The sequence below is a fragment of the Acomys minous genome, assembly GCF_964271855.1.
Source record: "Acomys minous genome assembly, chromosome: 15".
Classification (NCBI taxonomy): domain Eukaryota; kingdom Metazoa; phylum Chordata; class Mammalia; order Rodentia; family Muridae; genus Acomys; species Acomys minous.
This window is the reverse complement of record NC_140497.1, coordinates 72384866-72407562: the sequence shown is the minus strand read 5'-3', so window position 1 is coordinate 72407562 and position 22697 is coordinate 72384866. Positions and strand designations below refer to the sequence as shown.

Sequence of the window (22697 nt, the reverse complement as noted above, 5' to 3'; positions counted from 1 at the left end):
GATTCCGGTGTTGGATAGATGGAATGGACTTCAGATGAGAATCCGAAACTAATAACCAAAGCTATGCCTTAGAAGAGGACTACCAAGGCAGCACTGCCTCTGTTAAGATCGGGAAGGAACTGCTAAAGTTAGGTCATCTCCGAAGCAGGTCCTTAAAACTATTCCACTTCTGTTGCTAGAACTTTTTTTTTTCTTTTTTCATTCCTAGAACTTTCAGGAAAACAATCAGTCAGAACGCTTCCTGTCAAACCCCATTGTAAGGTTCTTGGCCTTTTATGTGCAATTTAGTTTTGCTGAAAGGTGATCACAATGTACTGAGTCGAGGGGACTGTAGAAATGCAGTGGGAGCTGGGAGGAGACAGGCTTCTGCAGTCTTATGACCCAGTGCTGGGCCCTCAGGGAGCCTGTAACCAGACACTGTGGACTCTCAAGGCTTCATCTGAAATAACCCCTAGGCGGTTGTTTGTTTCCCTCTACCACTAGAGGCAGCTGGAGTTATTCGCTTTGATGAAAGCCCAGCAAGTTAGGTCATTTCTCCTGAGGGTAGGTCCTGATACCAGAATGCTAGATGGATTTTGAGAGTACAGCAGGAAGAAGGATTTTCTCTGCTACTCAGCATGAGAACTTGATGGTGTTTAGAGAGGAAAACTTGTACCCTCTCCCCAGAAGTTGTTCTCCTATAAGGTTCTGAACTCTTTGGCTTGTCCTCACTGGGTGTCCAGCAAGCTCGTGGGTTAATGGTTGAGGTTTTCCTAACCACGTACTGGGTCCCACAGATGTCTCTGCTCTTAGAGTTCTCTGCATCTACTTGTCTGCCTCACCAATCTTAGGGCTAAATTCTCTTGTGATTTCACTCCTTTAGTTTTGTTTGGCCAAGGCCTTTTCTTTGTTACCACCATGGAGTGGCATCTTCTAAGCATCACATATGCTATAGAATGCCTGCTTGTCCTGTTATTTGTGAAGACCTGTGTATTATGTGTGAAAACATTTGCTTGTATTTAATTTTCTTAGTTAAATTGTATGCTGTAAATACGTGCATATTTGAGGTTCCAGGAGGTACCTGGCTGGTTTCTTGTGTGAATTTCAGAGGATGAACTCTTCCCTTAAAACTTCCCAGATTCTAGGGCTGGAGAGATGGTTCAGAGGTTGACTCCGTCCTGTTCTTGTAAAGGATCTGATTTGGTTCCCAGTATTAAATGCTGGGTGACTCACAACTACCGACAATTCCAGCGCTAGGAGCCTCTGAAGGCACCTTTACCCACACTTACCCACACAAGCATGCACACACATACAATTATAAATAATGCCCCCCAAATTCCCTAATTCTTCCCTTCTTCAGGTCACGTCCCAAGTTTCCAGTGGACCTGCCTTGAGAATGACACACGTTCCTGTAATAATTTTGCTAATATTCTAATTTGTTCTGAATATGTACTCTGACAATTTTTCTCTTGACATTCAGTTAAAAAGTTACAAAACTCAGGAACACATACATCTCCAGCCAGGAGTCTATGCAACATCCACTTTAAGCCTTGCAAAGGTCTGGTGTTGCTAAACCAACACAAAACGGAATACAAAACATAACTGCGGATAGCTCATTTGCACAAGCGAGACTTAAATGCACATTATTTTGTTACCCATTCCCTTTGGGCTATTTTTCTTTCTGAGTTATCCACTAATCTCCATTTATCCATTTTCATCCATTTATCCAACATAAGAGGACATATAGAAAAGCAATACTGATTGTAATTTCAAGCTAAATAAAAGTTTATGCAAAAGAAATTTAGCCTAAAAATAATCGAGATAATAGATCTGAATATGGCATGTGATTAACAATCACAGAGTTGGGAAACTGAGGTTAGGGGGTTGAGGGTTTGAGGCCAGCCTGGGCTATGTAACATTTACCTGAATTATTTATGTAGCAATTCTATTATTCTAAAGCACTCAGTTGTTAATCACTGTGTTCTAGGACTAGACTGTCATCTTCTAGACGTCAGCTTAATGAATCCAACTTGGCTGTAGTTCTACAACGGTGAACTAAGAAAATAATTAATTTTATAAAGCAATGACCAGAGGGTAATAGGGAGTATATAACCATGTCACATATAACATGAGTGACAAAAGAGATTAAGGAAAAGAGGATTAAAGTTATTGATGACTATATTTGAGAGAGGAAGAAGGAGAGGAGAGAATGAGGATCTCAAAATCTAAGTCAAGATCAAGGCCTCTGTGGTGGTCTGTCTCCTCCTGTCTTTCTAGATTCCTCTTATAAACACTTTTCATTCATTTTCTAAGTTTCTGATCTTCTAATATAGCTTAATATAATTTATTTATTTATTAATTCTGGTGCTGGAGTTCAATTTCAGTGCTCGTTGAGTTTAGGTAAATACTTTACCAAGGAGCCACACCCCCATGCCAATATATAGTGTGTGTGTGTGTGTGTGTGTGTGTATACAGACACAGAGGATCCAGTGGAATAGCATGGGTGGTCAGAAGCAGGAAGATTTACTGTCAAAGTATAGGTGAAATACAAGGTAGTCAAAATAAGACAGTGGCCATGAGAACAAAAAAGGTGAAAATGATCATACTGCTGGTGCTGCTGCTGCTGCTGCCTTTACTTTCTAGAATCCGATCCCCTGGGCATCACCACATGAAAACACATGAGGTTTAGTCCATCTGTGTGCCCAGGGAGAGATTTAATAAATAGCCAGCCGGTCTTGGCTATAAAACTAACAAAGGGAGAAAATATAGAAAAGTATATTAAACACAAAATCATTTTAAAAAATAGATTTAAAAAAATATGCCAGGGAACTGGACTCTTAATAGTTTGGCCTTACCTGAGCAGTTCCAACAAGATCATCATCTCGTTTCTATATAATAAAGCAAGAACTACCGTTTCCCAGATAATAAATTTACATTGAGAGCATTGTTGATAGGAGGATACAGGACCACCAAAAACCAATGAGTAAATTCTGGTTGCAAAAAAAGACACCAGGGCTAATTACTTTGAAAAAGAACATGACTGTGAAGGAATGAACCCGAGCGCAAGTTACAAAGAGGAGCCAGAATTTGTAAAGGGCTGAAATCAGAAAAACAAAACAAAACAGACCAAAGAGAGGGACTGGAACTGAAATGTAGCTGGGAGAGTTGGTCTTGCGTAAGGGCAAGGAGTTTTGTCGTTCTCTCAGTACTGGCAATAGAGCTGTTGCACCTTTCTAGCATTTGGAAAATGGAAGGTATTTGTAGTCGTCGGCTTCAGTCTTCTTGTGAAATGTGAAGTCAGTCATATAACGAAATGGGGTTGGGATTCAAAGATTGCAAAAGGTATCCAAGTGGAAAGTGAGACAAAGGTGCTGAAGAAGATACAACATGGACGCCGTCCAGCTGAAACCATCCAATCCAAATCTATGGCTCTAAGATTCCTAACACAGTGCTCTGTTCTACAGCGGATTAGCAAGCAGTGCAATGTAATAATAGGCAGATGGCTAGCACTCTGTATGTATATTTACTGTAGTATACAATACAAAGTCTGGAACCAGACTTTGATTTCATAGATTTCACACACGGTAGGCACATGATGAATTTTTGCCTGAATGAATTGATTTAGTCATCACCAATTCCTCTGTGGTACTCTGTAGCGTACTGGCAACTGCCCACATTTCATATGGTATGCCAGTGCTAAAAAGAAGAAACACGCAAAAAAAAAATTTTTTTTTTCAGAGACTCAGCTAAACTTAGAAGTCTTAAAATGGCAACTCTGTCAGTTGAGGCACTTTTTATCTTGTGCCAGTACATCTGTCTTTGATGTTTGCTTCGTGTCCCTTATGCCACTACTCGTACTAGACCAGAAATGGCTAATTCTGAGTTCAATAAGCTACACAAACATGACGCGGTGGGTGTGCAAAAGCTATATAATCGCAGCACTTCGGGGGCGGAGTAAGGAAGATCGCCAGCTCAAAAGTAGCCTGGGCTACAGTGGCGACGCTGTTTCGAGAAGAAAGCTACATTTTGAATGGTCTGCCAAGTTCTCCAGGCACTTGAAATGATCTCACAATTCAAGATGGAGAAAAACATACAATATTGGCACAGCTCCATATGCACCTCTTCGGATCTGCATGGTCCTAAACTTCACTAAATCTAGTTCCTTCATATTACAAACGTGTAAAAGTCAGGTTTAGGAAGTCTGTGATCCGAGACCCAAACTCCAGCGAGGGAGTTTTATAAAGTAAGGACAGGACCTCTCCAAGGTATGGTTGAGGAGACACAGTTTCTTTTGGACAAGACAGGAATTACTCTCCTTACACGTAATCATCTCTGAAAACCAAAGTCCTCTGGATTTGGCGGTGGAGAAAATGGCCAGGCAGGAAAAGTCCGTCTAGGAGGTCCGGGGCGAGGCCCCACCTTCCGGATCTGGCAGCCTGGCCTCCGGCTAGCACAGCTGGCCCGCGCTCCCGCCCGCGCCTCCCATTCCGCCCGGGCCCACGCTCTCCATGCCGCAGCCTCCGCTCCCTTGCACCCCGGCACGCTCGCAGGGGCCCTATGATTCCACGACCCCCCGAAACCGCACTTTAGGACAGGAAGCCAGCGATCCGCGCGCAGCCGCCGGGGCGCCGGCTGATGGCGTCATCAGCGCTTCCGCCTGCGGCTGCGTTCTAATCAGAAGCCAGGAAGGAAGGAGGGAGGGCTGCAGGGCTGTGTGTGGGGGAAGTAGCGAGGAGAAGACTAGCCATCCCGGCGCTCGATCATTCGCCCGTGGCCCCCTGCCTGCGGCCCCCGCTCCGATACCGCCTCCCCAGCGGAAGCCTCTCCAGGCGCACTCGCTCGGGCGGATCGTTTGGGACTCCTGCTCCGCTTTCCCGGGCAAGGCGTCCGTGCTCCGCCTTGCCCCCCCCCTCCACCTCGCCCTCCCGCCCTCCCGCTCGTTCCCTCCCTCTCTCCCTCCCTCCCTCCCGTCGCCAAGCTCCCCGCCCTTGGTATCGCGAGACGAGGTGAGAGCTGGCGGAGCGGCGGCAGCAGTAGAGGTGACCGAGGCGGTGGCGGCGGCGGCAGCAGCGGCGGCGGCGGCGGCGGCCCGGAGAGCTGTGTCGGCCCCGGCGCGGCCGAAGTCGCTATAGAGCACAGCCCCATACGCCCCTCCCCCGTCCGCACCCTCCCTCTTCCCGCGGGGATGGAGAAGGCGACGGTTCCGGCGGCGGCCGAGGGAGAAGGGAGCCCCCCGGCGGCGGCGGCAGTGGCAGCCCCCCCCGCGGCGGCGGCGGCGGCGGCGGCGGCGGCAGCGGCGGCGGCGGAGCTTGGCGGCGGGGCTCGCTCGGCCTCGTCTCCTCGTGGGATGGTGCGAGTGTGCGACCTGCTCCTGAAGAAGAAGCCGCCGCAGCAACCGCACCACAAGGCCAAGCGGAACCGGACTTGCCGACCCCCAAGCAGCAGCGAAAGCAGCAGCGACAGCGACAACAGCGGCGGCGGAGGAGGAGGTGGAGGCGGCGGCGGCACCAGCAGCAACAACAGCGAGGAAGAGGAGGACGACGACGACGAGGAAGAGGAGGTTTCTGAGGCAAGGGCCTGGTTTCACCTCGAGGAGGGAGGAAGGGACAGTGGAGGGCCTAAGGTGGGAGGGGACTTACGGTGGGACCGAGCCCTCCGGGTTTAAGATCGGTCTTGGGGACCAGGCTTTTGGTCTGCCCTCTTTCTTTGCTCGGCCTGAGTCGTGAGGTGTGGGAACGTGGGGGAGGGTAGCTGACACGTGGGGGTGGGAGGACCACAGAGTGCACTGAGTTAGTGAAGAGCTTGTTATCCTAGGATGCTTCTTCACACGGTTAAGGGCGGGGGAGGGGGTTATAGGTTAGACTCCCGGGTTGCACGTTGGAGCAGGAGGGTGGTCTCTCTGGGGCCAGTAAGGCCACCTCATTCCCGGGGCGAGGGCGGAGCTAAAGCGGGAGGGGTAAGATAATAGGTAGGAGAGTCTCTGGGGAAACGATGGCGGCGAGGTTGGTAGTTTTCTGTCAGTGTGAGGTGGAGGAGAGCAGTTCTGGAGGGGTGGTAAGATTGTAATGGACTCGGGGCTAAGTATTTGTGTCTGCGAGAGACACGTGAGAAGCTGTACTTTTCCATACTGTTTTTTGCTGCAGGGCTTTTTTTTTTTTTTTCCTTTCCCTTTTGACTGTTGTGGCTGCTGAAGTAATCTTCACTTCCTCGATTTAGGAGATCTTTTGGCTGAACCGATCTTATGTCTGTATGCATTTACAGATGACTTAGTACATAAAAAATGTTTCATACTTTATGTGCATATGTAATACCAGGTTCTCCCTTAGGAAGAAATAATCAAACCAGATCCCCATCCACCCATCCATACATCTATCAATCTATCTATCTATTATCTGTCTATCAATCATCTGCCTATCTGTCTGTAAGTGGAGAGAAGCGTCTGCATTGCACCCCAGGCTTGGTTGTAGTGATTGAGGTACGGAGGCCTTATGATTTGTCCTAGTGATCTGGTTTCATAACTGTTTATAGTTTTTCCTGGGTCTACAGACAGGCGGCGTGGTAGGACCTTATTCTTCAAAGAAGGCCTTTTAACCCAAAAGCTCAGTGAACCATACTGGTAGCCAACCACCACTTACCACTTGTTGGTGCTTTTATAACTAACCCTCTTGTCAATGCTATGAAATGGAAGCGTCCTCCATTCTAATATGGAGGAAGAAGTAATTTGAGGCAGCAGAGGGAAGAGGCTGTAAAAGCTGAATAAAACTTAGTTTTAAGAGGGAAGACTAATTGAATTACCCGGAAGTACTGCCTTCTTTTTTTGAGTTAGTTTTTTCTTCTTTTCCCCCCTTCATCCAGATTGGAAAGGGACTGGAAAGGGACTGGCGATCACCTGTTAGCAGTAAGACAAAAACCACCACCCCCCCCAAAAAAAAACCCACCCACTTTTTAAAAAACCTTAGATTAGGTGAAGCTATAAAAATAGAGTTCTAAGTGTAGGACTATATACACTAAAGCTTCTCCCTCGGTTATTTTTGTTTGGCCTAGTGTGTATGGGCAGTTTTTACTTGCTTACTTGGCTGTTTTGGGATAGTATGTTGCCCAGGCTTCATTAGAAGCAACAGAGGCAGGACTTAGTGTCTAGCAGGTCTTAAGGCCCTAGACACCGTTAAGTCAAACAAACAGAAAACAAAACTTCAGTATTGAAACAATGATAAGAAAGTTGTAATGGAATCTTTTTTCTCTTTTTTGATGGATTAAGTAGTTTTTTTTTTTTTTTAAATTCTGAGAAGTGGGAAGCATTTTCTAATACAGCTCAGCCTCTTTACTTTAAAAACAAGCAAACTGGTTATGTCTGATAGTTGCAGAAGTAGGAATCAAGATTTTTAGAGACTTGGTGAGAACAGTGCACTTTGCGAGTGGTGACTTATCTCCTTGTGTCTGCCTTCTGGCCTATTAAAAACTGGTGCTGAATTTCAGGTTTAGCAGCTGTAAGCAAAATACAGTATTACGATTTTAAGTTTTCTTTAATAAAAAAAAATTTTAAAAAAGATTTTAAGTTTTCTAACATTAAGCTCTGGTTTGGAACAAGGTCATGTACTTGATGTAATACTTAAGAGATTTTTCTGCCAGAAACTGTACCCACCTGGGTAGATTTGTTCATTGGAACATGGCCTAGTAATGTCTTAAGTTGTAAATGGCTCAAAGCTTGTAGGTATGTTAATTTTGTAGGTTGGGGTTTTTCATCTGAAAATAAGTATTACATATATTTGACCAACTAAGACACTCTTGATTATTAATGTGTTTTGTACTGCTCTTTGCACAAGAAAAGCAATAGGTTTGTCATTTGTTGGGTGAAGTATGTGTAGGAAAATTGAGCCATTACAAAATGAATATAACCTCTAATGGGACAAGACTGAAGAGAGGAGCTGTTCCCTTGCACTCGCCTCCACACTTTGATCAAAGTGAAGAAGTAAACCCTACAGTGATGTGTGCCAAAAGTCAGATGGGTGGGTTGTGCAACACTTTCTTTTCACTTTCAGTGTCCTGACATGTCTCCTTAGTTTAATTTTCAGGACTTTAGAAGTGTACTTTTTGTTCATTTCTCCAAAATCATTGTTTAGCTTACACAATTTAAACATGCAGATAATGTGGTCCTTGAACTAATTCTCCAGTAGAAATCATCAGAAGATTAGGAGGGAATATGAAAGCTTATCCTTTTGCAGTGTGTAACTTGAAAACGTAAAGGATGATTTTACATGACAAAAAATATATTGGTGGTTTTGAAGGAATGTTAGCTGGATATTCTGTGTCTGTTGAAAGAGGAAAAAAAAAAAACCTGGAGAAAATGAGTTTAAATAAAAACTCTGTTTGTAGGTTGAGATACCTGGTCCCAATTCCTAGTTACACATGAGTGTTGGACCCTTTGGGGGCTAAGTGTCTCAGAATAGCATGGTAATGTTCCAGTGTGGCATAATTTTAGTTATACCTGGAAAGAATGTAAATGATCAGAAGCTTTCCTTGTCTCTTCCTTTTTGATACAAGACCTTAGCTCTAAACTGAAAATGTCATATTCTCATATTCTCATATTCTCTCTCTCTCTCTCTCTCTCTCTCTCTCTCTCTCTCTCAAGGCTAAGTGGGTTTTAGTAACCAGAAACTTCCTCATCATTGTTATAAATGAACATGGTGGTGCCCACTTGTAATCCCAACACTCTGGGAGGTAGAGCCAGGAAGATCAATGTGAGTTTGAGGCCTACCTGGTCTATAAAGCGAGTCCAGGACAGCCAAGCTACATAGAGAAACCCTATCCAAAATAAAAAAAAAAAAAAAAAAAAAAAAAAAAATCAAAATCACACTTTCCCTAGAGAAGGAAGATGCCCCAATGCCTAAAGTCCTGCTCCAGTCAAATACACACGATCCGGGGTCAGGCGTATTTACCAAGTGCTGCCAAGCACTATGCTTTTCATCTACTGGCCAGAAAAGCCCCCCAATGGGCAACTAACTAGCAATATAGAAGCCATGTTGTACTTCTTTTGAAATTAGTGGACTAAATTAAATGGTCCAAGAAAAGAATGAACTCACAAGGGTTTATACTTCATTCAGAAATAATTTTGTATTCTGTTGCGCACACTTTGGGATATGCGTGGAAGGCAGCTCTTTCTTTTTTTATTTTTTATTTTTAAATATTTACTTATTGTATCTGAGTGCTTTATCTGCAGAATAGGGCATCAGATCACATTATATAGATGGTTTTGAGCCATCATGTGGTTGCTGGGAATTGAACTTGGACCTCTGGAAGAACAGGCGGTGCTGCTAACCACTGAGCCATCTCGCCAGCCCCGAAGTGAGTTCTTTCTAAAGCAGAATTCAAAGGGAGGAAATATTAAGATAGAACTTTTAAGTCAAGAGCAGTGTTTTTGTTCAAGAGGGAGGATAAAATATAAGTGTGGTGGAAGTTGACCAGAATTCCACCTGTGTTTGTAGGAAAGGTGTGATTCTTAAATTAAGAGATAAGGAATTTAGACAGTGGGGGCAGTGAGTAAATCAGTGCTGACAGCCCTGAAGGGATTTGCAAGGGGAGGAGACCTTGAGCTATAAAAGAGATAGTTAAGAATGAAGGCTAAGGGGGAAGTATTGCAAGTTAGACTCTTGAATCTAATTTCCTTAGTAATAGAGAATGTTAGGTCCCTCTGTTATAAATTCAGCCCAGAGAAACTTGCCCATACTGTTTCCCAGTTCTGTTTTTTCAACTGATGTAGCATTATTTGTAAAATGGATCATCTTTTGAAGATTTTCTGTCTTAATTATTGTCTTCTGTTTAAAGAGGACTTGATTAAAAACAAAACAAAAAAGGGACCACATACAGATAATGTTCAAGGGAGTCTGGAGTTCGTTTAAGAAGCCATGAATAGAGTTCCTTCTTGTTTTCTTGTATCCAGAGCCTATGAGTAGTGGATGTTTGGATTTTAACATCTTTCAATTTCTTCCTTTCTTTTCTTTTTTGTTTATTTCAAGACAGGGTTTCAATATATAGCTCTGGCTGTTCTGGAACTCATTCTTCAGACCAGGCTAGCCTCGAACTTACCAACATTTACCTACCTGTCTCTGCCTCCTGAGTGCTGGCCTTAAAGCTGTGCACCACTATGCCAAGCAAAGTCTTTCAATTTCTTAATTACTCTGAATTACGAAACTCTAATCTAGGTAGTAGACAGAAGACAAGTTAAACCAATCACCATTGACTAGTGAATGCCTGGTAGGTGCTTTAAGCCTTCAACTTAGGTTTGTGTTCTAACTATGTAGTAAGAACTAGTACTTGAGAGTCCACTGCGTGCGAAGACCTCGCTAGTTGTCATAAGCATGGACTGTGTGTGGAGTGTGTGTCCAGCTCTTTGACCCATCACTTTCTGGTTCTGCGGTCTTAGTTCAGTTACTTGACCTCTAGCTCATTTTTCTTGTATGTAAATGGTGGTAATAGGCCCTACTTTATAGCATCATTAAGAAAGTGAAAGGAGTTAATAAAGTTTTCTCATTTTACTTTTTCATAATTCTCTCTTTTTTTTTTTAAAGGCAGGGTTCCTTTATGTAACAGCCCTGCTTTCCAGAACCTCTGCCTCCTGACTGCTGGGATCAAAAGTGTGCACTACTACACCTAGCTCTTTCTCCATAAATCTTTTTTTTTTTTAAGATTTATTTATTTATTATGTATACAACATTCTGCTTGCATGTGTGCCTGCCCCCCAGAAGGTACCAGATCTCGTAGATGGTTGTGAGGCACCATGTGGCTGCTGGGAATTGCAGTCAGGACCTTTGGAAGAGCAGCCAGTGCTCTTAACCTCTGAGCCAGCTCCAGCTCCTCCCTAATTCTATAAAGGTGTCACCATATTTATTTCATTATTCAAAGCCTGGTGTTGCCACTGTGTGCTTAATCTGCTTTGATTAAGCAGTGGTAAATAAAACTTTTTTTTTTCAAGACAGGGTTGAAAAGGTTGTGTAGCCTTGGCTGTCCTGGACTAGTTTTGTAGGCCAGGTTGGCCTCGATCTCAGAGCAGTCCACCTGCCTCTTTAATCCCAAGTGTTGAGATTAAAGGTGTGTACTGCCATCCTCCCTCTATCCTCCCATACCCTGGCCCAAACTTTCAAGACATGTAAGTTAAAAATGTACCAGTCAGCAAACAGAGGTTGGGAAAATGTAAGAATGAGATTATTGAATGCTTAATTATATTTTCTGTTTAAGGAATGTGAGTTTCAGTAGTTGAAAAAAGTTTGGGGCAGGGCCAGTGAGATGGCTCACAGGGTTAAAGGGTACCTGATGCCCTGACTTGGATCCCTGGAACACACACAGTCGAAGAAGAGAGCTGACTCCCCCAAGTGGTCCTCTGACCAGTATACCCCTGAGTCCTCCAATTTTTTTTTTCTTTTGAATGTTGAGGCATTCATTTTACAGGCAAAGATACTAGTTTAAGAGCCAGGTTTGATGGCCCATGCCTTTATTAACAGTACTTATAGGCAGAGGCAGGCAGATCTCTGTGAGTTCGAAGTTAGCCTGGTCTACAAAGCGAGTCCAAGACAGCCAAAGCTACACTGAGAAACCCTATCTTGGAAAAATAAAAGGGTTAAATGACTTTGTGAGGGATGAATATCTAATAAGTGATTGATATACTAATAAGATATAAGGCTTGATCCTTGGTTTGTTTGATTCAAAACATGCTCATTTGCTCATTTATTCTTTATTATGCTAAAAGTAATATATTTTCTTTAAAATAGGGGTTGTTGACTTGCAATCTGGATAGAGAAAGCCTATCATGAAAAGTAGTTGCTGTTTTTCTTTTTTCTTGTGAATCTGAGTGGCTTGTGAGTTCTTTCTTGTAAGTCATAGACTCTTGGTTTTCATGAAGCCAGATGTGTGGCACCATTACCTGGCCAGAACATTGACTGATTTTATGTTTTTGTTTGAATTGGTTTCAAGAATTTCCTTTTTCATTCCTTACATATTGGTTGGTCTTCTTTTTTTCTTGGTGATTTGTTGGTGCTATTTACGAGTATTCTTATGTTGTTCCATATAGTCTCTTTATATTTTCCCAGTATGAAAAAAGCATTTTCGCTTAGTAAATTGTATTTTATGAGTCATTAAACACTCCACACGAGACCTCCCTTGACCCTACGTAAAGATAGACTATTTTTCTTGGTATTAAAAGCTTTTCAGAGATAATGTGGTACTCCTTTTGGACAGAGGATTCAATTGTTTTGTTAATTTCTTTCCCACTCAACCATTGGCCAGTCTTACTTCTTAAGAGAGCGTCAACCTTTCCTTGTTTCTTTTTCCTTCTATTTCCGTATTTACTAGCTTGTCTTTTGCTATCATTTTGCTTCCCCCACCCACATAGTGCACATCTTTTGATTATTGATTGTTCTTTTTTGGTCTTGTTTTGAATTTGATCTTAGGTGATTTTTGTCTCATCCTCTGTTTTGTTATTTTGTCTATAAGCCTTAAAATTTACGTTTTCAGTCTAAACTTTTGTTCTTGATAACTGAGCTCAAACTTCTGCCCACCCAATATTTTCCTCATACCTAATTAATACTAACTTAGTAAACATCCACAAATACAATTTAGCAATAACTTTTTTTTTTTAAAGACAGGCTCTCACCCTGTCTTGAAAAAACCAAAAACCAAAACCAATTCAAAATCCTACCCAGCTACTACATACAGCTCAAAGTGGAAGCTACAAGTTGAATACTCAGCAAGCTGAAAAAGAAGCGACTCCTCTTTTGCCTAACCCACTGTATAATGATGACTAGGAAAAGGGTAAGTGTGGTCAGTGTTCCCTTAGGGAGGAAGAGGAAGGGAGCACTCAGCGCCCTTGGTCCAGGTGAATGAGGTCCTTCTGGGGCAGCTGTCCTGCTGGCCGCTGTGAACGTTCCTTGTGCACTCTGCCCTTGGGAGGAATGTTCTTCTGACTGTTGCCTATGCCCTCAGCTCTGTTTTTTGGGTGACTTTCTCGATCATGTTTGAAATATAGTGGGCATTGGAGGGTATGAGAACCCTAGGAGCATCATTGCTTTGTAGCTCATGGAGTTCAGGTTTGTGACTTACAGGGTGGTGGTGTACCTGTGGGGGTCAGAGGATGACTTTCTCTCCTACCCTATGGATGCTGGGGGTGGAACTCAGATACCTGTGGGGGTCAGAGGATGACTTTCTCTCCTACCCTATGGATGCTGGGGGTGGAACTCAGACTGTTAGGCTTGGCAGCAAGTATCTTTACCAGCTAGGCCCTGATCACATTTTTGGAGACCGTTACTGTAGTTTGATGATAGAACTTTGTCAGATTTCTGACAAATCAGAGCTATATGACATAAAACAGTATAACAGAAGATCTATATTATTGCTGTATTATTATTATTATTATTATTATTATTATTATTATTATTATTATTATTATTTTAAACATTCTGACTTCTTATTTATTTCTTTGGTAAGTCTGACTCCTTTCCCTTGTGTTTCCTGGCTACTTGGAAATAGGATATTGGAAATAGTAGTTTTGATTATCAGTCAGGAATTAATCAGAGCAGTAAAACAGGTAGGATATATATATATATATATATAAAAGAAAGCTAGCTAGCCTTTAGAGATTTATTAAAGGGACTTAATTGTCTTATAAGATGTTAAGGACTGCTTAAGTAAGCCAGTCTGGGAAGCTGTTATGATGTGAAGTTTGTGAGGAAGCTGAAATTGATGGCCAAGGCTGGTGTTGTTCTCCCTAAGCACTTAGGAAGGAATAGTAGAAGAGAGAACAATTATAGACTCAGATTTTGTTCAGAGTTCCATTTTTGGTAGCAAGAATAAGATTTTTAACAGCTCATTTGAGTAGGTCATGATTAGTAAAAATCACCCTTGCTTACAGTTAATTGATTGGGGATTTACATCTTCAAAATCTCAAGGCAGGAGCTGCATTAGTGTTTGATTGGAGGAAGATACTGTTTGCTGCAGACTGGATGCTGCCTTCCTTTCTTACACTAGCCTAACTAGAGTGTCTCATCAGAAGCCATCACAGCTAGGAAAACAGCATTCAGCCTGATCTTTGCTACTGTTTGGCAGGAAGAAAAATGCTTTACGTCATAGGATTATTGAGTATTTTAGCATATGGAAGTAGCCTTGTCTAGCCTGAGAAGTATCCAATCACTGGGTTTCTTGTAGTCTAGGCTCCTTTAGGCTTCCTTAGCATTACTTTCACAGACTGCCTCTGCTTCCCACTGTTTACAGTAAATTTACGGTTTTGTTATTATTGGTCATAGCACCTTCCAATGTTTTTCTGCTTTTTTTCAGAGCATGTACTTAATAGATATGTATTGTGCCCTTTTTGCTATTACAGGCAAGGATTTCCCAGTGTTTCCCAGGTATAGCCAGAGGCCATTGCTTTCCATCTTGGCATATGTTTCCAAGTACTGTGAGATTTTAGAAGTCTAGGTTAATGCCCTATGATTTCTGTATTGAGGAATTGGGTGAGTAATTGGCGTGAAAAGACTTCAGACATGTGCTCCATACTGGGTAGAAGTGGTTTTGTTGCTGTTACTGTGTTGTTTTTGTGCTCTCCCTTTCTCTGATACCCCAGGCGTGGTCCTTGTAAGCATCTACCACAGATCTAGGTCCTAGCTGTCTTAGCTATTATGTCACCCTTAAGTTTTGCTGCCTAGGACGGTAGACACATGGCTACTGAGCCCTCGAACTGTGGTTAGTGGCATCTAAGAGTCTGAGTTTATATATATATATATTTCATTTTAAACTAACTTTAAGTAGTCCTGTATGGCCATGGCTGCCATATCAAAGAGTTCAGATAGAGAACATTCCCACCAGCACAGAACCTTGCATTGTTGATTTGACCAAAAAGTCCAGTGTCATACATACAGGTTACCAACCAAAATGTCTATGTCCCCGATGACCAGGACTGGACTGTATCTCAGGCTATGTCTGTGGTTAGTGATAAAGCCCTTAAAGAGTAATTACGGTCAAATTAGGTCATATGGTTAGGTCTAACCTTCAGAACTGTGAGAAAATGAATGCTGTTTGAGCCATCCAGTATGTGCTATTTTGTATGATAGCCATAGTGAATTAATATGCTGCCTGTGAGAAATAAGAAATAGAAGGATGGTTGTGGATTGACTCCTTTTAAGGAGTAACCAAGAATTTGTAAATATTGCTTGTTGTTTATATCCCATTGATCAGAACTTAGTTTCATAATTTAGTATTTAGTTCAGTATTTGGCTTGTGCCCAGAGAGCTTGTGGGGAACTGACTTGATACTAAAGAAGGGCTGTGGTGGACTTTGGCAGATATCTTACAAAGTTCTAGGATCGCCCTGTCTTTTTAGCTAACAATACAAGAGAAAATGTCTTTATTGATATCCTGAAATAATCTTGTTGGCCTAGGGTAGGCTGTGGTTCCACTTTTGAAAGAGATGCTTATATTTACCATATAGACGATAAATTAGAGGAGCTTATTCCGATCTCAGTCGTGGAATAGTTTCCATAGCTAAACTGGCATGGTGGGAGAATGGAAAAGAAAAGCATAAAACCTCCAGTCCTATATGACGCTGTTGTTGCTGCCAGCCCATTGGTGTTGGTTGTTGTTATACTTAAATTTCTTAGTACCCTCCTAATTTGGTCTCCTACCTGGCACGTTAGCTTACCCTATTTACCCCTCACCTCCTCCCTTTTCCTTTTCCATCTTTTCTCCCTATATCTCATTCAGTCCTTATGTAACAAATGGGCTAATCTTTCTGAAATGTAGGTCATTACTTGAGATTGAAGCTCTTAACTTGGGCTGTAAGACTTTCAATGGCTGCTTCCATTGTTCTACTATCACTTTGTATCCCTTTTAGCTCATCCTATCTTTTTGCCATTCAGAGCTAGAAGGTTCTTAGAACCTCTGACATTTTGTGTTGGAGTCTTTTGCCTAGGGTAGTCTTCCCCTGGCTCTTGATTTTTCTTTATTATTTTATGACTATGGGCGTTTTGCCTGTATGTGTGTCAGTGCACTACTTGCATGCCTATTGCTTGTGAAGGTCTGAAGAGGATATTGGATCCCTTGGAAGTGGAGCTGCCGTGTGGGGGGTGGGGAGCGAATCCAGATCCTCTGGAAGAGCAGTCCGCGCTCTGAGCCATCTCTCCAGCCCTTCTTCAGTTTTCTTAACCCTGAGGTTTCAAAGTAGATTTCTTCAATTCTCTAGGTATTTGAGGGAGACCTGCCCTTCTGCACCCTTTCTTCTGCCTTTCCATTTTTACTTCTAAGTTGATTAGGATGAAAAACAGATGCCCCACATTGATCCTTTGTTAAACTTTAGCAGTAAATATTTGAGTGGATTTTAAAGCCTGTTTGTTTTTTGGCTTTTGAGACAGGGTTTCTCTGTGTAGCCTTGGCTGCTCTGGACTCACTTTGTGGACCAGGCTGGCCTGGAACTCACAGTGATCCCACCTGCCTCTGCCTCCTGAGTGCTGGGATTAAAGGCGTGCACCACCACGCCCAGCTAAAGCCTGTTTGTTAACACTTGTAAAAGGGCTGTGTGTGTTTGTGTACATGCATGCTTGCCTGAATGCCTTGTCTGTTCTGATGACAGGGACTTGTGTTTGTGGAGGTCCAGGGTTTTTGAAAGCAGTCTCTTGAACCTAGTACTCCCTGGTTTAGCTGGTCTAGCTAGGCAGCTTGTTCCAGGGGTCTACACCCTGTGTTTGCCTCTTACATACTGGGATTACCAGATCAGCTGCTGTGCCCACCCAGCTTTAACATGGGTGGGGGGGACCCAAATCTGATCCTCATCTTGCACAGCAAGCACGTTATCCACTGAGCCGTCTCTTCGTCCTCCAGAAATTGCTGTATTTCTGAGTGACAAGTCATGAGTGTCTGTGGTTTCATATGATTAAGTGTAATACTCTAGGCTGCTTTAATGTTTTAGAAGACAGTTGTCAGTTGATGATTTTGTCTGAAATTTGGATTCTGACCTGCCAGATATGCTCTAGATTATCGTTTGCAAACCAGCACAAATCTTCTATTTATGTTGTGATAGGGTATGTATTATGATAGGATATGCATTGTGATAGGATATGCGTTATGCCGTGACGTCTAGTAAGTACTGAGCAGTCTGACCCATAAACACAGTATGCTGCTGTTCTTCATGCTATCCATCGCTCTTTACAGAAGTTACACGCCTTTGTAGAGTTGTGTGGTTGGTTTTAATAATTCAGTTTAGTTTGCACAGGTGTTTTGCTGCATGTCTGTCTGTGTGAGGGTGTTAGATCCCCTGGAACTGGAGTTACAGTTATGTGTGGGATGGGAACGAGCCTAGGTCTCTGGAAAAGCAGCCCGAGTTCTTAACTCTTGCGGGTCTCCAGCTCTCATTGTGTTGCCCTGGTTGACCTGGAACTTAACTTTATAAGCCAGGTTGGTCTTGAATTCACAGAGTTCTACCTGCCTCGGCTTTTCCAGTGCTGAGATGAAAGGTGTGCACCCCATCTGGCACGTTATGCAGTTTTTATACAGCTTTTACACATTTGTTGTGGATTGTTTTATAGTTCTTATTGCTGTAACAAATTGTATCTTCTCATATCTTTTAATTATTCTTGGAAGTATGGACACTATTGATTTTGGTATTTTTACCTTCTATATGTCAGTGTAACTGAATTTATATTAAATTTAATTTTTAAATTGTCACATTGACAGTATATTATTTTTGTCATCTTTTCCCCCCTGAGACAGGGTTTCTCTGTGTAGCCTTGGCTGTCTTGGACTCACTTTGTAGACGAGGCTGGCCTCGAACTCACAGCTATTCACCTGCCTCTGCTTCTCTAGTGCGGTTTTCAATTTTTATGCCAAGTTTTTTCTTTTTTTTCTCCTTACTGTGCCAGTTTTAAATGTCTCCATAATGTCCACTGTTGGAACTAATGCAGGCTAGCCTTGTCTTCCCTTTCTGTAATGGAGCTGCACTGAGTGATAATCTACTGTTAGTGTGTATCATATTTTGTTCATATGTTCATCGGTTGGTGGCTTTTACCTCTTGGCTGTTCTTTTTCTTTTTTACATTTAATTAATTCCACATTCATATAGGCTCATGGAGGAAGAGAGAAACTTAATAGTTAATGAATGATTTAGGCATTTTACACCCTCTCCTTTCTCATTGTTTGAAGTAGAATAATAAGTCATAGTATATCTCCTTGGTGTGTTCATCTTTCTAAGTACCCCATTTGTATATGCTGAAGAGTCACTCACAAAATAGGGGCTAGTATTAAAACCGAGGGTGACGTGCCTGTGATCCCAGTGCTGAGGATGTGGAGCCTAGATGAGCTCAGTCTAGCTGGGCTTCTGGTTAAGAGAGAGAGCTTGCCTCAACCATCAGGAGAAGCAGTTGAGACACATGGCTTCAAGTTTACCTCTGGCCCGCATAGTCACACACACACACACACATGTACACGTGAACATCTCTGTACACACGCAAAAAATTATAGTTACTTAGACTAATCAGTTTCTCATCTTCTTTGTAAGTAGCTAACATTGGTGAGTGGCTTATGATTGACAAACCAATTTATGTATTTTTCATGTAATCCAAGTGTTTGTTGGTTGGCTTGCTGTATAGGCGATTGAACCCAGGGCCTAGTATATATTAAGTACTTTTCACTTGATTAAATGCCTGCTCCCCCCCCCCCACACACACACACACACTCCCCGGTGGTAGGGGGAAGCAAGGTCTTAATACTATCCTGTCTCACTTGAGGATTTATTATAGGCAAGTACTACCATGCCTGGTTCATGGAGAAGTCTTTGGTTGAAAATTTTTCCTTCTGTGCAGGCGTGACTTCTTTCCTTCTTCCCTGTCTTTATAAATATCTAGCAAAACAAAGAAACAAACAAAGCTTTTATTAAGAAGAGTGGCAGTCAGTTATAGTGCCCTTTTACGTGGTCTTTGGTTTCATCTACAGCAGTGGTTCTCAACCTCCCTAATGCAGTGGCCACTTTCAGTGCACTTCCTCATGTTGTTATTAACCCCGGCCTTCACTCAAATTATTTTGTTGCTACTCTCTAACTGTAATTCTTGCTGTTAATGAAATGTAATGTAAATACCTGATAAGCAGGATATCTGTTAGATGACCTCATTGGTCTTGTACCCCACAGGAAGATAACCACTGGTCTAGATTGTCTTTGAAACTGCTGTCTCCACACAGTGTTAGTGCAGGGTAGACTGGGAATATTTTGTAAAGTATTTCAGTTTTTTAAAAAACTCATTAAATATTGAATCTAAAGCTGGTGTACATGCTAGGCAAACACTTTTAACACTGAGCTACATCTCCTGTATATACATAAGTGTTTGTGTGTGTGCGTGCACAGACACACACACACCTTCTGTATAAATTTCAGATAAACTGTAAATGGTTTAAAACTCACACAGTTGCTGTTCATAGAATAATGAGACTAGAACTTCTCTAAGACCTAAAGTGGATATGTTTTATTCTGTGGAGGGAATAGGATAATGTCCTTCAAAGAAAACCTTTCAGAAGTTTCTACAGGTAATAGAGTATTCAATTTTACATTGTTGTAATCTTAAAGGTACATTACATTAGCTTTCTTTGCTAAGTTACATAGTAAATGATGACCGAAAACTTAAACAGTAGAGCAAGATAGGTAAAGACAGTAATTAAAATTTTCTTGTATATTTGTTTGTTGTAAAACTTAAGCTTTTGCCTTTTTCTGTACAGTTGCATATAGATGTATAAATATTTATGGAATCAAAGTTTGGTTTTGAATAAATGGGGATGTTGAAGAAATACTCCCTGAAGCTTTCTTAATTAGTATCATAGATTCTACATGTGGAAAACTGTGTGTGTGTCTGTGTGTGTGTGTGTGTGTGTAAGTGTAAAGAGGTCAGGATACTTATGGAGTCTGTTTTCTCTGCCTTTATGTGGGTTTCAGGGATCAAACTTAGATCATCAGGCTTGCATGGCCAGACAACACCTTTACTTACTATTGAGCATCTTGTTGGCCCCATAGGTTTTTTTTTTTTTATCATGTTATTCATGTCAACATAAAATTTGAAACTGTAGTGGCTTTGTTGGGTGTTGATCTGCTAGATTGAATGCTAGCTTACAAGCCCTGTTCTGTTCATATGTATTAGTCTATTTGGGGAGAATTCCATTGACTGTTTCATCCACAAATACAACTTCTCTGCATATTTAGTAATTATAAATAACCCAAAATGTACTTTAGTTCTGAGTCTGAGGCAGTTTTGACTGCTTTATGTATATTCTATAATGACCTTAATTACTCCTTTTTAGAGTGGAAAAAAAAATCAAGACATGCACGTCATTTTCTCGAGGTTAAATGGTGGAACTGGGATATGCACAGTATTTGTTAGAATCTACTTTCTTAACTTCTCTGCTCTGCTGCCTCCTTCCTGTCCTTTTATGGCCTTTCTAGTAATTGCTCAAAACATGGATTTTTGTATAAAGTACAGAATCTAGCAGACTATTGTGTCCCCCGTGAGGTCTTCGTTCAGATCTGTAAGGACTGCTTGTAGTCTGCTTTATGTGTAAGACAAGCTCCCTGCGGGACTCTGGGTGTCGTGTTAGCTTTGTTCTGTTCTATTTCTTCCTGTTGGTTCCCTAACTTCCAGCTTGAGAATGTTCATGTGACTGATCTGGAGGTTGAGTTTATAGATTGTGAAGGTGATCAGTAAATTATATTCTGTCTTCTCATTATTGTTAAACATCATATAAAAATACATACCCTGTAGCTAATGTCATAGTGTAAGTTCTCAAAATGTAAATTGGGAAGAATGTCTTTGTTGCCAGGTAAGTGTGACATGTAAGCTGAAGCTTTCAGACGCTAAAACAAAAAGAGTGTAGTTAACCTTTGTTTTAGAGGTAATTGTGTGATAGAGTGTATGTGAAACATTGGTGAACTTAGGGTTTCTAAAGATGCTCTTGTTACACCTGCAAGAGAGCCTTGTGAAAAATGTCTTTACTTGTTATTTAAGATACTTGGTTAGTTTCAAAAGTTGGTTTTTATTACATCTATTTGTATATGTTTTCCGGAGCACATATGTGGAGTTTAAGGACAAATTGCAGAAACCAATTCTTTTTCACTTGTAGGTTCTGGGGATTGAACTCAGGCTGTTAGGCTTGGAGGCAAATGCTTTTATCCATTGAGTCACATTATCGGCCTATGACCTAGTTATTTGTTTGTTTATTTTATTTAGAAAAAACTCACTTATTTTTCTTCCCAATTTTGAAAAATGTCATTACTTGATGAATTTATATACTCCCAACAAAATATATGTGCATGGTTTTAAGTGGCAGTGATACCACAGGCTAAGGCCATGCATGGGTCCAGTAATTATGAGTCTACAAAATGTTAGTTATTTGGTTTAGACAGGATTATATTCTGGATTCACTAGGTCTTAAGAATTTAAATGGAATATATTTTTTAACTTTCTTTAGAACTTTAAAATTTTAGTAATTCATTATACTGTTAATTTTCTGTGGCTAATTCTTTGCTATAGGCATAATAACTAAGGCTAAGGTTTTGGATAAAATGACGTTATCAAAACAAAGATTTGAATATACTTTCATTAAAATCATTTAAAATCACATTTATTTATGTATGTGTGTAATCATGTATTTTATGTATTTGTGGTTGCCTGTGACCCATAGCACTTGTGGGATTCACTTGTTTCCTTCCACCATGTAGTTCTAGGGAACTAACTAAAGTTGTTAGGCTTGGTAGTAAGTGAGCATCTTGCTGCTTCTGAACATGCTGTTTTCTTAGCCTCAGACCCTTTAACACAGAGTCCCCACTTAACTTTGTGGACTTGTCACTTTAACCTTTACCTTTTTTTTTTTCTAAGATTTATTTCACAGTGTTCTGTCTGCATGTACACCTGCACACCAGAAGAGGCCACCAGATCTCATTATAGATGGTCATGAGCCACCATGTGGTTGCTGGGAATTGAACTCAGGCCCTTTGGAAGAGCAGCCAGTGCTCTTAACCTCTGAGGCATCTGTCCAGCCCTTTAACTTTTACTTTAGCCTGCCTCTGCATAACTACTTTACAGTTGAAGATCCCTTTGACTATCAGCTCAGCTCTCTGTTTCTAGGAGTACCTGCGCTCATTCTCTTGGTAATAGGCTGTAAGCTGTAAATGTGCCTCAGCATCAGGATGTTCTTACATACTTTAGCCTTAGCCACCTGTCTTTTTTATACCAAGACCTAAATGCAGACTTGATATTTTGCAGTCTTTTTTTCCTCATACATGAGAATGTTAGTTCTTTATTTCATAAGGTCCAGAAGAACAGCCTTGCTTAAACATGTCTGCAATCCCAGCACTCAGGGAGGCAGAGGCAGGCAGGTCTCAGAGTTCGAGGACAGCCAGGGCTACACAGAGAAATCCTGTCTCGGGTGGATGGGGGAAGATGGGCACCATTGAAGTTTATATGCCTTAAAGAAATACTAAGGTTCCCTCATCTTTCAATACCAGTAACAAAAGCTTGGATTTTTAAGTTATTTTTATTTTATATGTATATGATTGTTTTGCTTGCATTTATATCTGTGTACCACCTGTGTGCCTGGTGCCTTGGAGACTGTAGAGGACAGATCCCTTGGAACTGGATTTACAGAAGGTTGTGAGCTGCCATGTGAGTGTGGGGGAAGTGAGGCTAGGTCCTCTAGAAGAAGCCTGTGTTCTTAG

The 22697-nt window shown here is 41.6% G+C and overlaps 1 protein-coding gene across 5 annotated transcripts in view; it reads left to right on the top strand.

Annotated features, from left to right (window-relative positions):
• Window positions 1-5032: 5032 nt before the first annotated feature.
• Window positions 5033-22697, top strand: part of ANKRD17 (ankyrin repeat domain 17) — a 143527-nt gene continuing 125862 nt past the window's right edge. For 2 of the 5 annotated variants that reach the window (XM_084758429.1, XM_084758428.1), the window contains exon 1: window positions 5034-5548. In XM_084758429.1, the coding sequence (XP_084614555.1) occupies window positions 5165-5548 (384 nt within the window). In that variant the 5' untranslated portion in view covers window positions 5034-5164. Of the gene's footprint in view, window positions 5549-22697 lie in introns of all 5 variants that reach the window. The other 3 variants (XM_084758434.1, XM_084758433.1, XM_084758430.1) reach the window with 2 other exon arrangements.